This window comes from Colius striatus, chromosome 29 (genome assembly GCF_028858725.1).
Source record: "Colius striatus isolate bColStr4 chromosome 29, bColStr4.1.hap1, whole genome shotgun sequence".
Classification (NCBI taxonomy): domain Eukaryota; kingdom Metazoa; phylum Chordata; class Aves; order Coliiformes; family Coliidae; genus Colius; species Colius striatus.
In genome coordinates, this window is record NC_084787.1 from 1,444,275 (window position 1) to 1,459,055 (window position 14,781).

At 51.7% G+C, this 14,781-nt stretch overlaps 4 protein-coding genes across 4 annotated transcripts; all 4 read right to left on the bottom strand.

The window, feature by feature from the left end:
- Positions 1 to 2,047: 2,047 nt before the first annotated feature.
- LOC133628380 (keratin-associated protein 5-10-like) lies at positions 2,048 to 2,383 on the bottom strand. The gene has a single exon (XM_062016446.1). It carries the CDS (start codon positions 2,381 to 2,383, stop codon positions 2,048 to 2,050), a length of 336 nt encoding a protein of 111 aa, XP_061872430.1.
- Positions 2,384 to 4,803: 2,420 nt separating this feature from the next.
- Positions 4,804 to 5,139, bottom strand: LOC133628379 (loricrin-like). The gene has a single exon (XM_062016445.1). The coding sequence runs from the start codon at positions 5,137 to 5,139 to the stop codon at positions 4,804 to 4,806; it is 336 nt and encodes a 111-aa protein (XP_061872429.1).
- Positions 5,140 to 8,840: 3,701 nt separating this feature from the next.
- LOC104562975 (sericin-1-like) lies at positions 8,841 to 9,212 on the bottom strand. The gene has a single exon (XM_010209278.2). It carries the CDS (start codon positions 9,210 to 9,212, stop codon positions 8,841 to 8,843), a length of 372 nt encoding a protein of 123 aa, XP_010207580.2.
- Positions 9,213 to 12,697: 3,485 nt separating this feature from the next.
- LOC104562974 (keratin-associated protein 5-4-like) lies at positions 12,698 to 13,432 on the bottom strand. The gene has a single exon (XM_010209277.2). The coding sequence runs from the start codon at positions 13,430 to 13,432 to the stop codon at positions 12,698 to 12,700; it is 735 nt and encodes a 244-aa protein (XP_010207579.2).
- Positions 13,433 to 14,781: the final 1,349 nt, after the last annotated feature.

Genomic DNA, 14,781 nt, shown 5'->3' on the forward strand with positions numbered 1-14,781 from the left:
AGGGACAGATCCTTCCTCAGGACTGGTGTCACCCTGAGGTGATGCACAGCTCCCCAGGGCTGCCTTACCCCTTGCAGTTGCCTCAGCAAACCCAGTGCTTTGGGGACCATGGGACAGAGCCAGGAGCTGAGCTCCATCCCCAAGAGAACCCAGAGACTATTTAATCAGCTCTAATAACCCTGATAAAAGTGCACAGGCTTCTTGGGAGCTGGAAATGGGAGCTGGTGGGGAGGGATGGCAGCCCCAGCAGGGCTTTGCTGAGCTAAAATCCTCCATGAGTTTTCTTCCCTCTCCCACAGGATCCTTGAATTGCCCCGTGGGCGAAGGACAGAGGTGCCAGAAATGCCTGGGCACAGTATGATCACCTTTTGGGCTCTCTCCTCTCCTTCTGGCAGAAGTGGCAGGGGAGATATTACCTCTATGAGGCAAAAATAACCCCGGGTCCCTTGTTCTGTCCTGGTGCTCTTTGGGGTGCTTTGCAAATGCAGCTGGGTGGGTGGGGCTGGGTGAGTGGTGGCAGGTTTGTTATTTTTCACTCCTAAACACAACAGCAGAGCAACAGCTGACACATCAGCCCCTTCCTCCATGGGCTCCTCGGGTTTTTAATGGGCAGAAAGTGAAAAATCCCTAGTCAATAGGGCTGGAGTGAGCCATGCAATTAGTTGACTCAGGCTGTACAGTAGTAACGAAGGAAGAGTGGCAGCTCCTCAGGGGAAATTAAAAGTCTGTGGTTGGGAAGTTCATCTTCAGCTCATTTGAAGTCAACAGCAAAATTCCCACGGGTTCAGGGAGGGACCAAAAATGTCTCTCAGTGCTTATGAGGATGTTTCAGCCTAATAAATGCAGCTGGGCAGCATGTTGGCTTTCTTTTCCATTAAAAGAGAAGTACAGACCTATTTTTGTAACTGTATGGCAAGTTTTTACCTGTGTCTTTAATTCACCTGCACAGAGCTGTGCAGAGAAATACTGTGACCAGTGGAGTGGGCAGAGGATGAGGAAGCAGCTGCTTTCCTTGGCCATGCTTGGTTAAAACATTGCTCCAGATATATAAACCAAGAGAAAGAAGACTTTTTTTTTTTTGGTAGCCAGGAGGGGATGGTGGAAACCTGGAGATTTAATGGCAAAATTAAAGAGAGTTGTCAGGTCTGTGAGATTTCTGTCCCCAGCTGCAAGCTGTTGACAAGGGTTTGGTTTGTGGTCACTTTACTACAAGGATGGATGTTTTCTGCAGTACTTTATTTCCCTCAGGATAATGAGAGCAGGATCCAGTCCTTCATCTGTTTCCTGCCTGAATGGGTGAACACAGCAGCTGTCTCAGCTGTGATGTTTCTGCATTGTAAATAGCCAAAAGGAATTATTTGGGGGGTGGGTATTCTTCTCCTTACATTGATAAGTGTAATGCCATAAAGAACCCAATAAAAACTGTACAACAGGACACTTGCCTGATCATTGTGAGCCATCCAGTGATCACCTTGGGTGTTAGGTTGCTGAAAGCTGTGCAGAAAAAGCTGTTGAGGTGGGACAGCCTCAAGGAGATGGAGCAGGAATGCAAAGCCCTGGGAGTATGGAGGCACTGGAGACACCCACAACCATCAGCACATGGTGGGTGTAGGGCCCTGGGAGGACATGCTGTGGCATGGGGAGATGGTTTTATGCTTTCCCCATCACCTGAGATCTATTGGTCGTGGCTAACAAAGGTTAACAGAGTAGAGTGCCCAGGAATGATGTACACTGACTGTGGCTGGTGACTGGAGCATCACAGGGGTCGAGAAAGAAACCAGCTCTGCACAAATGAGCAGGGAAAATAAAGATGAGCTTAAGGAAACACCAAGACAAGAGAGGTCTCAGGAACTTAATGCTTTATTGTCTCATGGGCCAAAGCACAGCCTGGTGCAGCAGGCAGCAGAAAACCACATTTGATGGCCCTTCCCCAGGGAGAAGGTTTGCATCCAGGCAGCCCCAGGGCTTGTAAGGCTTTGCAAAGGCTGGAGGGAGCTGGTCCATGCATGGCCTTTGCTGCTGGAGCTGGAGCATGTGGGACACCCCATCACTTCAGCTTCTGTGAGGGCAGCTGGTGGATCTGCTGCTGCTGCTGCTGCTGCTGCTGTGGCTGGTACTGGATCTGTGGCTTCCCGTGGCAGCCAGAGCTGCCGCTGCTGTGGCAGCCACCACCGCTGGAGCTGTGGCAACCCCCGCTGCTGCCAGAGCTGTGACAGCCACCGCTGCTGCCAGAGCTGTGGCAGCCACCACCACCAGAGCTGTGGCAGCCGCCGCTGCTGCCGGAGCTGCCGCAGCCACCACCGGAGCCGTGGCAGCCGCCGGAGCTCTGGCGCGTGTAGCGTTCCTGCCGGTGGCACTGGTCCTTGTCCTGGCGGGAGCACATCCTGGTGTTTCGGGCTGACCTGTGGGAGACAGGAGCTCTCAGGGGCTGCTGCATGTCCCACCACCCTGATTTCCCCAGTGCTGCGATGCTGGGGGCCCTGTGCCTCCCACCCCGAGCACGGCTGGGCAGGAGACCTCCCCAGGTCTGGGAGCAGTGCTCTGCATCCACTGCCTGATTTCCCCAGCTGGATGTAGTGTAGAAGACACGTCCTCACCTCCCTCCGTGCATCCCACTGCCCCAGAGCACCCCCACACCCCAGCAGCTGGGTTTGCATTAAACCTCTGCTCCCCATCCCTTGAGTCCCCAGAGAAGGAAAATCCACTCGTGCTGCCAGACCTACCTTGAGCTTGAGAGGAAAGCAGGACAAGGGAGTGAGGATCCTTTGGACAGGAGCAGTTTTATAGAGGTCTCAGGCCCCTTTCCCGGAAATGAGGCAGCTCCCTGTCACAGTCATCGGTTCCATTCATACCCGATCCCCATCAACCGCCCTCTGTTTACCTCGTGCCCTGACTCACTCCTGATGGGTATCATTCCTGCTTTATCTGTTTCCTGTGCCACATAAGTATCTAATTGCCAGTCTCACCTGCCATTAATAGGGAAACCCGTGGTGCCTCGATTTCCAAAGGCTTGTCTGTTTGGGGTTTGTTTTGCTAAATTAAATCCAGGCATAATTACAGCCCCATCCTACGAGGCTCTGCTCTCAGAGCCTAATCCCTGCTATTGAGCTGTCACCAGGTAAAGCCAGAAATAATCCAGGTAAAAAGGAGTGGTAAGTTGCTCCCTCTTCCCTCTTAGATACTCCCTGCGCAGCCTGTGCCAGGGCTCCCTCACCTGAGCAGCAAAGAAGTTTCTCCTGCTGCTCCAGCGCCACTTCGTGTGTTCTCTGCCCATCACCCCTTGTCCTGTCCGTGGCCACCACACACCAAACACCGGCCCCATCCCCCTGACACCCACCCTGCAGGGACTGAGCAGCATTGCTGAGGTGCCCCTGAGCTCAGGCTGCTGTTCCCCAGGCTCAACAGCCCCAGGGCTGCAGCCTTTCCTCCTCACACACACGTTGCAGCCCCTCAGCATCTTGGCAGCCCTGCACTGGCCTCTCTGCAGCACTTCCCTGTCTCTCCTGAGCTGGGCAGCCCAGCCCTGGCCACAGGACTCCAGCTGAGGCCTCCCCAGGGCAGAGCAGAAGGGCAGCACCTCCCTGGCCCCACTGCCCACCCTCTCCTCATGCCCCCAGGCTGCCATTGGCTTCTTGCCCACGAGGGCACGTTGCTGCTCATGGTCAGTTTGTTCTCCCCCAGCACTGCCAGGTCCCTCTCCTGGAGCTGCTCTCCAGCAGCTCACTCCCAGCCTGGGCTGCTGCTGGGCTCGTTCCTCCCCAGCTGCAGGACTCTGCCCTTGCCCTTGGTGACCCTCAGCAGGATCCTCTGTGTCCAACTCTCAGCTTGCCCAGCTCTCACTGACTGGCAGCAGAATCTCCCAGTGTATCAGCCACTTGTCCCAGTTTGGTGTCACCAGTGAACTTGCTGAGGGTCTCCGTAGGAACTTGACATGAGCAGCTCACAGTGCTCACGCCTGAAATTCTGGATCCCTGAGCTGTCCCTCTCCCACTTGGTGGCAATGGCTGGCTGGCTGGCACATCCACAGGGTCAGCCACGGGAAGGACTGCAAAGCTCTCCTCCACCCTCACAGACCTGTGGCTCACCCATCACAAAAGGCAGCCAGCATTTACCCTCCTGGCTGCCACTGATGTCATAACATTTCATAGAGAAACCGGTGGCTGTGATTGTAATTAGTGGAGGAACTGAGCAGACGCCCACTGAGCTGCCTGTGCCTCAGGCAAAATCCATGTGGCTGCTGGAGCAAGTTGGGTGTATGCACAGAAGGGGCTGGTTCCTCCATGGAGCTTTCTTACTATTGCTCTGTGAATCCCTCCTCCCACACAGAATAACATCCAGTGACTAAAGTCTCAAGGACAAATGCACACTTGAGCTGAACTCGATTGTGCTGTTTCACTCAGTGATGTCAAATGCAGCTCTAAAAGGTCTCCTAGTGCCCATGTGCTGAAGGGCTGGATGCTCTCAGTGGTGGCTTCCCCTGGTTATGAGACATGAGTATACAGCCCCTACATTCCTCTACACCCAGCTGTCTCCCTGTAGTGTGTGTGGGAAGTAAAGATGAGCTTAAGGAAACACCAAGACAAGAGAGGTCTCAGGAACTTAGTGCTTTATTGTCTCATGGGCCAAAGCACAGCCTGGTGAAGCAGAGAACCACACGTGATGGCCCTTCCCCAGGAAGCGATGGTCCTGGAGAGCAGAGGAGGGGGTGTGCAGCCCCAGGGCTTGTAAGGCTTTGCAAAGGCTGGGGGGAGCTGGTCCATGCATGGCCTTTGCTGCTGGAGCTGGAGCATGTGGGACACCCCATCACTTCAGCTTCTGTGCGGGCAGCTGGTGGATCTGCTGCTGCTGCTGCTGCTGCTGCTGTGGCTGGTACTGGATCTGTGGCTTCCCGTGGCAGCCAGAGCTGCCGCTGCTGTGGCAGCCACCACCGCTGGAGCTGTGGCAACCCCCGCTGCTGCCAGAGCTGTGGCAGCCACCGCTGCTGCCAGAGCTGTGGCAGCCACCACCACCAGAGCTGTGGCAGCCGCCGCTGCTGCCGGAGCTGCCGCAGCCACCACCGGAGCCGTGGCAGCCGCCGGAGCTCTGGCGCGTGTAGCGTTCCTGCCGGTGGCACTGGTCCTTGTCCTGGCGGGAGCACATCCTGGTGTTTCGGGCTGACCTGTGGGAGACAGGAGCTCTCAGGGTCTTTCCTTTCCTCCTTCTGCTCTTCCAGGGAGGAGAATCTGTGTGTACATGTATCCAGCCTCAGCCAGATCCCACAATCATCTTTAAACCTCGCATCAGCTTCTTATGCCACCAAAGCCATAGCAAAAGGCACTGGGAGCACCCAGAGCAGCTGGGCAGGCTGGCTTTTCAAAGTGGAGCCATTTTCCTCCCAGAGGAAGGAGAGAAACACCTCAGAGCCTCCCTCCAGGTCCCAATCTCTCTGTTTTCTTTCAGCATCCCCTACGCTCACTCCTCACCTCACTTCCCTGCTCACAAGCACCCACAGAGCAAGCCCCAACCAGTGCAACGTGAGGAGCTCAGCCCATTCCAAACCCATCCACCTCCCAGAGAGTTTCCAACGCTGTCCCAAGCCCTGAAGCCTCACAGCATAGCTGCTCTTACCCAAGGAGCTTGTCCAACGAAGGGGCAAGGAGGGAATGAGGCTTTCCAGGACAGGTGAGCTTTTATATCCTCTCTACACATCACATCTGGCAGCAGAGCACCTCCCTATTGCAGAGGTGCCTGTGCATTTAATTTGTTGATGGCTTTTGGTGTCTTTTTTTTTGCCTCCTCACTCTTCAGGTTGCTTCTGTGACTCACCCCACCTGTGCTGGGGATTGCCTCTTGTTATCGGTCATCTTTCCTGTGCCACAGAAACACTTAATTGCCAGCTCTAGCTGTGCTTGGCACTAATGGGGGAGTATCGTGGGTGGCCCCGGTTTCCATAGCTTTGATAGTTTGTTTCTGGTGTTGATCACATCTGGGAAGTGTTTTTCCTTTTGGCTTAACACATTTGGTTTAACACATTTTGTTAAAATGTGTTGAGATGCTCTAGTCCTCTCGTCTGGGGAGAGGCCAGTGCAGGGCTGCCAAGATGCTGAGGGGACGGGAACATCTCTGTGAGGAGGAAAGGCTGTGACACCTGGGGCTGTCCAGCCTGGAGAGACCCTTATCAATGCTGATCAGTCCTTAAAGGGTGGGTGTTGAGAGGATGGGGCCAGTGTTTGTTGTGTAGTGGCCAGTGACAGGACAAGGGGCACAAGCTGGAACACAAACAGTTCCACTTCAACCCAAGGAGAAAGTTCTTTGGTGCTGAGGTGAGGGAGCCCTGGCCCAGGCTGCCCAGGGAGGGTGTGGAGGCTCCTTCTCAGGAGCTTCCCAAACCCCCCTGGACACGTTCCTGAGCCCCCTGAGCCAGGGGAACCTGCTTTAGCAGGGACTTGGGCTTGAGGAGCTCTAGAGGTCACTTCCAAACCCCCATTCTGTGGTTCAATGATTCTATGAATGCCCAGAGGTGCCTCTAACTACCAATAACGCCTTTGTCATGGGAGACAACTCTTCTTTGGCAGCAACTTGATTGGTACCACCATTGACTTGTCTTAAAACCAACTGAAATACAGTAGAGTGGTGAAGAGAGAGGAAAAAACAACCTTTATAAAACTTTTCTGGTCAGTCAAAAGCTTCCTGCTGTTGCAAGGACCAAAAGCAGTTGGGATTCTTATTTTTGGAAGGGGGAAGACCTGCCCTGGGCAGCGATCTGGGATTAGTGAGGCACAGTAATCATGTGGTTAACTTTCAGCCCGTGAGTAATGCCGGAGTGACAGTGCTGGTGGGTTCTGTTTCAGGTTGTGAGCAACTTTGGTGCTGCCACAGCGACAAGAAATGCTCCCATGGGTGTTGCCTTTGGCAGTGTGTGGTGGCCTGGGGCAGCTTGTCCATTGTGGGGAGCTGGCAGACCCCAGGGATCCTCTCCAAACTTGTAGGAGCATCCTTCTTTTGGAACACCTTTTCCTCCTCCCCAGTGACCTCATAATTGGCCAACGAATCTGTGTGTTATTCAGATGGACACACAGGCCCACACGAGCCTTTGGGCCAGCCCAGGTGCCACATCTGCAGGGAGAGCTAATTGCAAGCAATAATTTGAGATGCTCCCAGTGCCTTTCCTGTACCTCTGCTGCTACAAAGTGCTTTGGATCATGGGTCCTGTTTTGCCCTTTTCTACCGCTACTTAGAGAATCATATCATTGCTTTCACTAGAAAAGCCCTTGAAGCTCCTGGAGTCCAACCCCTCCTCTCACCCTGCCAAGCCCACCACTAACCCATGGCCCTCAGCACCTCAGCTCCCATCCTGCATTTGCTAACTGTTGTTGAGAGATTTGTCATCTTTTGGCAAGCAGAGGGAAAACTAAACAAGCTGCCAGGCACCCAGCTACCTCTCCAGCCTCTCGTGAGCTCCTGCTTTGAATGCAGGTGCCTGAACCTTCATTAAGGCACTGGAAGTCTTGAGTGATTCCCACAGCTAGGAAAACATCTGACACATTTGCTGTTACTGAAACATGGAGGATTTTTGGAAAGGGCAGGGTTAATGAATCAGATAAGCAACCTAAAAGCTTCTTTTGTATTGCTTAATTGCTATGATGAACTAGAACAGTGTCAGGGCAAACTGTACCCAGGTCTGATTGCTTCTGTTTAATTGAGCTTTGTTCTGGCATCACGAGAAAGATGGTAAATAATCTCTGTGAAAACAAGACTCAGGTAACTTTCAGCTCTCAATGTTGCACTGTGTTCAGTTCCCCATGCTTTAACTGTTTTGAGTTCGATGAAGGTGAGCAGCACACAGCCAGCAGCCCTGGCCACCTGTAGATTTCCTGGCTGTCCACCTTAACGTGCCTTGAGGATGGAGTTTGCAATGGGGGCTCAAGGCAAATGCCCAACCAATGTTTCTGGGTGACTCCTGCTCAGGGAGTCAGCTTCTGTCTGCACCCTTTTCAGCAATGCCAGATATTTCTGATCACAGTGACACACTCGGGAACAATCTTATCAGGGCAACATCCATTTCATGAATGGCACTAACAGGCCAATAACTTACACAATTCATTTTAATTAGGATCCAAGAAGAAATGTGTCGGTTCATTGTGTAACACCAGCACCTTGCAACACCCTTGGCTCAACCCACAGCTCTTGAGGTGCTGGGCAGAGGGTTTCTAGAAAGGCTTGCTTGGGGGTTCTTGCAAGCGTGAGGAGATACCTGCTTAAGGATGGCAGCTTGGGGCCAAGTGGCAAAAAAGAGGTTTGCTCCATCACAGGTGCCTTTTCTGCCCAGTGGTTGTGCCCATAGCTGTCTCTGAGGGCTTGTGCAACACAGCCCAAGGGGTCTTGGTAGCGGTTTTGGGTCTCCAGCTGTGTGAGATAGTGGCTGCACTGCAGAAACCTGAGATGGCCTCCTAAAATGTCAGCATTTTAAAGTCTTCATTCTCTTTTCCTCTGGAGTCCCTAAGAGAGAGTGTGTCAGTCCTATCCCTATTGACTGAGTAACTTCAGGCTTGTTAAACAAGCACAAGGTGTCTTGTATTGTGGTATGAAATATGAAGGGAAAGAAAAATCATGAACACAAAACTCTTCTCAACTCTGAATTGCAAGGACTCGTGTATGATCACAGACTGATACAGAGAAAACCACCAGTGTGAATGTACAGAGTTTATTTTAGCACCCACAGATAGGCTCACCAGAGACAGAGAACTTGCCAAGAGAGGGAGAGGAGATACTTGCTTTGAAGGTTGCTAAGAGACATGCAAAGCTTTCTGAGCTCAGCACAAAATCAAGGACATGCACGTGTGTAACATGCAAAGTGCTGATCACTTCATGTTTGAGGACACTTGATAAATTTGCTGTTGGCAATCCTGTGACATTCCATGGCAGGATCCTCCACTGCTCCCATGGCAACCAGATCCACCACTGCTTCTGTGGCAACCAGATCCACCACTGCTCCCTTGGCATCCAGATCCACCACTGCTCCTGTGGCAACCAGATCCACCACTGCTGCCATGACATCCAGATCCACCACTGCTCCTATGGCATCCAGATCCACCACTGCTCCTGTGGCATCCAGATCCACCACTGCTCCTATGGCATCCAGATCCACCACTGCTGCCATGACAGCCTTCACTGCTGTGGCATGAGGATCGTTCTTGCTGGTGACACTGGTCCTTGTCCTGACGGGAGCACATCTTTGCAGACCTGTTGGAAAGATTATCCTCCTTGAGTGGATGCAAAGGCAAGAGACACTGATGTCTCTCAGCTAGCAGTAAGAGATAGCTAGTTAGATGGGATTATATATCAAGAATAAATTCTTACTATAAGCCAAGATCTTGAATCAAAAAAGAACAATTAGCAATGCACTGGCCCAGGCTGCCCAGGGAGGGTGTGGAGACTCCTTACTTGGAGGTCTTCAAGACCCACCTGTGTGACCTGATCTAGGTGGGACCTGCTTCTGCAGGGGGATTGGACTGGATGATCTCTAAAGGTCCTTTCCAACCCCACCATTCTGTGATTCAATGATTCTATGCACATCTGCCCACACCTGGACAGAGGACTCTGTCCTATCTTCCTTCGGACAAGTCTTTCTCTTCTATGTTTAGTAAATATGTAAGATAGAAGTTAAAGCACATAGAGGCTAGTGAGAAATGGTGGCCAAAGTCCAGACTCAGACCCGAAGAGTCCTGTCCTCACCCACCTGAAGCAGTAAGATTTAGTTTTTCCTAGTTGCTTTCCCTTAGTGATGTACAGACATGGATAGAGAAGACACGATGCTGAGAGACGGAGCAACAACGACCAGAGACAGTCCCAGAGACGAGAGGAGTAAGAGACATGGTCAAGACCCCAGGATCAGGATGAAACCAGTGCAAAGAGTGCAAAAGTTTGATCAAGATGGACTTACTCTGTTCAGCAGGAGCTCAGGGGAGATGTGAAGCTGAGACAATGAGGAGAAACGGATTGCAAGGTCTTTTATAGGCCACCCAGTGTTTTTTTTCACCGGAAACACGATGAGGCCCCACTGGAGAGACTTAATTGGTCACCACCCCGAGCACTCTGATAATTGGAGAGTTTTTACTGTGCTGTTTTGACTCATGGTATTGCAAGCAAATCAATATCCTGTCCTTGGAATCACTGTTCCTCTTGTTACTCCATAAAAATGCTAATTGCCCACCACACCTGGTGTGGATCACACACAGGGATGAGGGAGGTTTCTGGATGGTCTTGCTGCTTTTAACCAAAGCTTCTACCTGCAGAACAGCCATGAGCCCAATTGGCAATGCAGAAATGGTAGTGGATGGGAAGGTGAGGTAGTGGGGTGGACTGGGGCTGCAAAGGGATCTAGAAAGTAAAAGGGGATTGAAAGAGAACAGACAAGGCCGTGGTGACATGTAGGAAATGTGAGTGCACTGGGAAAAATATGGGTGCAAATATGAGTGCACTGGCAAAAACATCCAGGTTGTGAGTAGGCGAAGACAGAACATTAAAGATGCAGGTATGAGCACATGCTGGGGTGACAGGAGGAGAGCACAGAGCCCTGGGCTGGTCTGTGCGTGTGGGGTGTCCCGAAAACAAGGAGCGTGAGCATCCTCCACAGAGCCCTTGGGGCCATCATTGGCCACCCACCTCTGCTGGGATGATGGGGCTTGGCCCTAGTGGGTTACAAAAGGAGTTGAGTCACTCCTGGGATCTAAAGCTGTCACTGAGGTTTGGAGTTTAAAGGTGGGAGATGGTGACATCAGGCTTTGAAGCAAATTTCTCCAGTTGGAGGGATGGGAGTGGGCAAACGCAGGTGGTAGGACATGGCCAGGGAGCAGCATCAGAGAAGCCTATTTCTGGATAAAACACTGAAGAAACACTAAAAGGAGTGTTGCAATATTTCAAATCAATCCTTTCTTTGCTCACAAGGGGAGTTTTAACCCAAACAGGAGGGATTTCAAATGTCACAGGAGACAAAGTCCATCCAGGCAGGACGCTCAGGAGGATGAAAGGTCTCCAACACTGTCCCATTCCCATGATACTTGTTTCAAGTATCTGCTGTTGGTTGCCTTTGTTACACTTTGGTTGAAGAAAAAGGTGAAAGTGGTGTGCCTCTTTGATGTCTTTCCTCCCTTTGTGCCTCTATCCTCATGAGCACATTGGGGAAGGTGTTCAGATCCACATCTCTGTTGATTTAACGCTCTGCTTTGGGGAGTAAGAGGTCTTCCTGCCTACAGAACACACCAGGCCTGATCTCAGCCAGGACTCTAGAGGCCACTGTGATATTAATAATGGCACAGACTGAATTAAAATGAAATGCAGCGTCAACGAGATTCGTTGCAAACCGAAGGAGCTGAATCACTCAAATTGATACGTGGGGAAATCAGAAGGTGTCTGAGGGTATTTCACAAACCTTGGGAGAATGAAAAATCTTGTGAAACTCTAATTCACGATGCAGTAATTCCAGCCCAGGTCACGGGGATGGTGACAAACGTGTTTATCGTGTCTCTCGGCGATAGAGGCGTCCACCTGAGCAAAGCCTGGGCGGGAGGATAGTCACGTGTGTTGGAGACTTGGACCCCTGTACAAGGCTGGCCCAGTCCTCTAGACATCTGTTCTTTAGGGATTGATCATCATTGATAAAGGTCCCTCTCAGTCTTCCCCAGACTCACACACATGTTCCATCCCCTCAGCATCTTGGTGTCCCTGCACTGGCCTCTCCCCAGCAGTTCTCTGTCTCTCCTGAGCTGGGGAACCCAGAACTGGACACAGGACCCCAGCTGAGGCCTCCCCAGGGCAGAGCAGAGGAGCAGGAGAACCTCCCTCAATCTACTGCCCACATTCTTGATGCCATTGGCTTCTTGCCCACGAGGGCATGTTGCTGCTCATGTTTAGTTTACTGTTCACCAGTGCTCCCAGATCCCTCTGCTTTTCCTCTCTGAGGAGGAGGTTGGCAGGGAAGGCTTGCTGCAGTATCAGAGCAGAGAATGTTGGCAGCCCCATGTGTCCACCTGTAAAACCTCCATCCCAGGAAGGTGCCCTCTGTGCCTGTTCTTACTCCATTTCCTTACCCAGATGGTGCTGCAGGAGAAATCTCCATCATTCACCTTGAGGAGTGCCTGATTCTGTGACATGTCACATCCTGCAGGCTGGGCCAGGTGGGACACGGAGATGGAGACGATGGAATCTCTCATCTTTCCTGAGAGGTGTGGGGATCAGGGGATCATCTGGGACATGATGCTCTTACCTCTCTGATGAAACATGTGGGGTTTTTCTTACAGTAGTGTATTAGTATTTAATTATTGGGTTGCACAAAGAGTCTGGGATGAAAACTGTTAGTTACTTCTCAGGAAGAAAGTTTTCTGGAGTAGGAATGAAGAGACACTAGGTTGAATCAACCAGGAACCTTGGTGTGAGGGTGAATGGGGATGCTGCAGACAACAGCTTTGGCCAAAGAAGGAACAGAAAACACTAATGCAAGGGAGATATGAACCACATTTTTTTTATTGCCTCCACGTCTGCTGTGAAATCAGGAGGTGATTAGCACTTGATGTTCCACAGAGACAGTGGGTTACACCTTCAAAGCACGTTACAAGCAAAAACTGGCAGGAAGAACGGAGCAAAAGGGCACGTGTTGCCCATCAGAGCAATGCTGCAAGAGTGAGAAGTTTCGCCTGTTCCTTCTCACTCCTCGTGTCTTCTACTTTATCTTCTGGGCTGGCACTTTGCAGACCTGCTTTTGCTGCTGGCTGGGGATGCACTTTGCCACGGGCACGCAGCCTTGTTGCACTGGAGGGGGACAGATCTGCACCGGAGTGGGACAGGTCTGCACTGGAGGGGGACAGGTCTGCACGGGACAGCGCTGTGAGACAACCTGCACTGGCTTGCTGTGGCATGGCTTCCCTCCTTGGTACCCAGATCCATGGCATCTCTCCGAGCAGACCGACCTCCCGTAGCTGTTGCATCCCCCTGATGATCCGTAGCTGTATGTGGGTCTCCTGACACAGCTTGAACCACCTCCCTGGCATGAACCTGAGGACCCTTGGCATCTCTCTGAGCAGACCGACCTCCCGTAGCTGTTGCATCCCCCTGAGGACCCTTGGCATCTCTCTGAGCAGACCGACCTCCCGTAGCTGTTGCATCCTCCCGAGGAGCCGTAGCTGTACGTGGGCCTCCTGACACAGCCCCCGCCTCCGTGGCACGAGCTGGCTGCAGTGTAGCCGTGGCACCTCTCGGAGCAGACTGGCTGCCGATAGCCATAGTGACGGTAGTTGTGCCCTCTCATGCCTTCAACACCTTCACCTTCACACCCCGAGCAGCAGTTGTTGTAGCCGTAGCGGAAGGGTGTGCGCCGGGTGTCCAGCCAGGACCCCGCGGGATCATACCAGGTTGAGTTCAAGTTGAAGTACGATTCTCTTCCAGAGGAGTAGATCATGTCTGAGTTGCAGGGAAACACCTGAAAAACACGTGGACAGATAGGTTTGTATTTCCATCTCTTCTGTTTGCATTTGGCTTCCCATAAAGCTGCTGTAGTGAGCCGTGCACGAGTCAGCCTTGCTTATCCTGATCTAAAGGAAGTTCTTGCGGTTGCCCATCACTAGCCAGATTATGTCCAAACCCTCTTTCTGACCTTACCCTTGATTTTTGTTCTCCTCCAAGAACAGAAACAACCATAAAGTGCTGCAGCATAAAGTGTCATTGCAGTAAATATCACACCCAGGTCCCCCAATAGCTCCTCTCTCGGCTTAAACCATCGTCCTCCAGCCCTTGTGTGTAAACCATGGTCTGAAGGACAGTGTGAGCATGCCTGATCTGTGAGCTCCTGAATCCAGACACTCATCCAAAAATGAACCTGGTTACTCTGGGATGTGTCTTACCTAATTCCCAAGGGAAGGCAGACGCCGAACAGGGGAGCAGATTGTGAGAGGCAAAGTGACCGAGGCCTTTTATACGGTTCCAAGTGTTCCCCTTGTAAATGAAACACGCTGCAGGAACGAGGACTGAATTATTTACTGCCAAAACATCTTCTCCATTTGGATGCTGTTCCCAGTGCTTGGCATGTTCTGCTTGAGTCATGATTCCTGATAAGCATCTCCTAATTATAATGTAGTTACTGAATGGTGAACGTGAAGGACTCACATCATTTAATCCACACGTTGTCTGTGAGAGGCAGGTGATAACGTACTTATTCACCGTCTCCAGAGGAGCAAGACACTGAGTGGAGGCTGCTGAGTGACTCATGAGTCAGGAGCCATGATGTGCACAGTGAGAACATCCCGGTCTTCCCCTTCTGCTACCCGTGAGGAGTGTTTCCATGTGCCTGAAACACAAACAGGTGATTGGGAAGAGCCAACTCAGAGTCACCAAAAGCAAATTGCGATGATGGGTTTCGGTGATGAAGAGGCTGCCTTTGTGGATGATGAAGGGAGGAGAATGATGCTACTTCAACTTTTGCAAGGCTTTTGGTATAGACTTCCAGGGCAGCCTTATAGTTAAGCTGGTGGACTGGATGTGTAAACTACATAGGGGATGAAAAAGTAGCTGATAATGGTGCTGCTGCTGTTTAACACCTTGTTACTGCCCTGGATAATGGGATGGGCTCAATAAATCTACAGATTGCACTGAATTGGGGTGAACAGCTGAAATCATTGGAGGATGTGGTGTAGGTGGGCTGAAGAAATGGTCTTGCATCTAGGAGGGACTAACTGGGATGGAAGGGTTGGGGCAGCTGGCAAAAAGCAGCTTGGAAGAAAAGATGGACCAAAGCTGAGCCAGCATTGCCAG

Coding starts and splice junctions, on each gene's coding strand:
- LOC133628380 (XM_062016446.1), bottom strand. CDS start 2,383: ATGTGCTCCCGCCAGGACAAGGACCAGTGCCACCGGCAGGAACGCTAC.
- LOC133628379 (XM_062016445.1), bottom strand. CDS start 5,139: ATGTGCTCCCGCCAGGACAAGGACCAGTGCCACCGGCAGGAACGCTAC.
- LOC104562975 (XM_010209278.2), bottom strand. CDS start 9,212: ATGTGCTCCCGTCAGGACAAGGACCAGTGTCACCAGCAAGAACGATCC.
- LOC104562974 (XM_010209277.2), bottom strand. CDS start 13,432: ATGATCTACTCCTCTGGAAGAGAATCGTACTTCAACTTGAACTCAACC.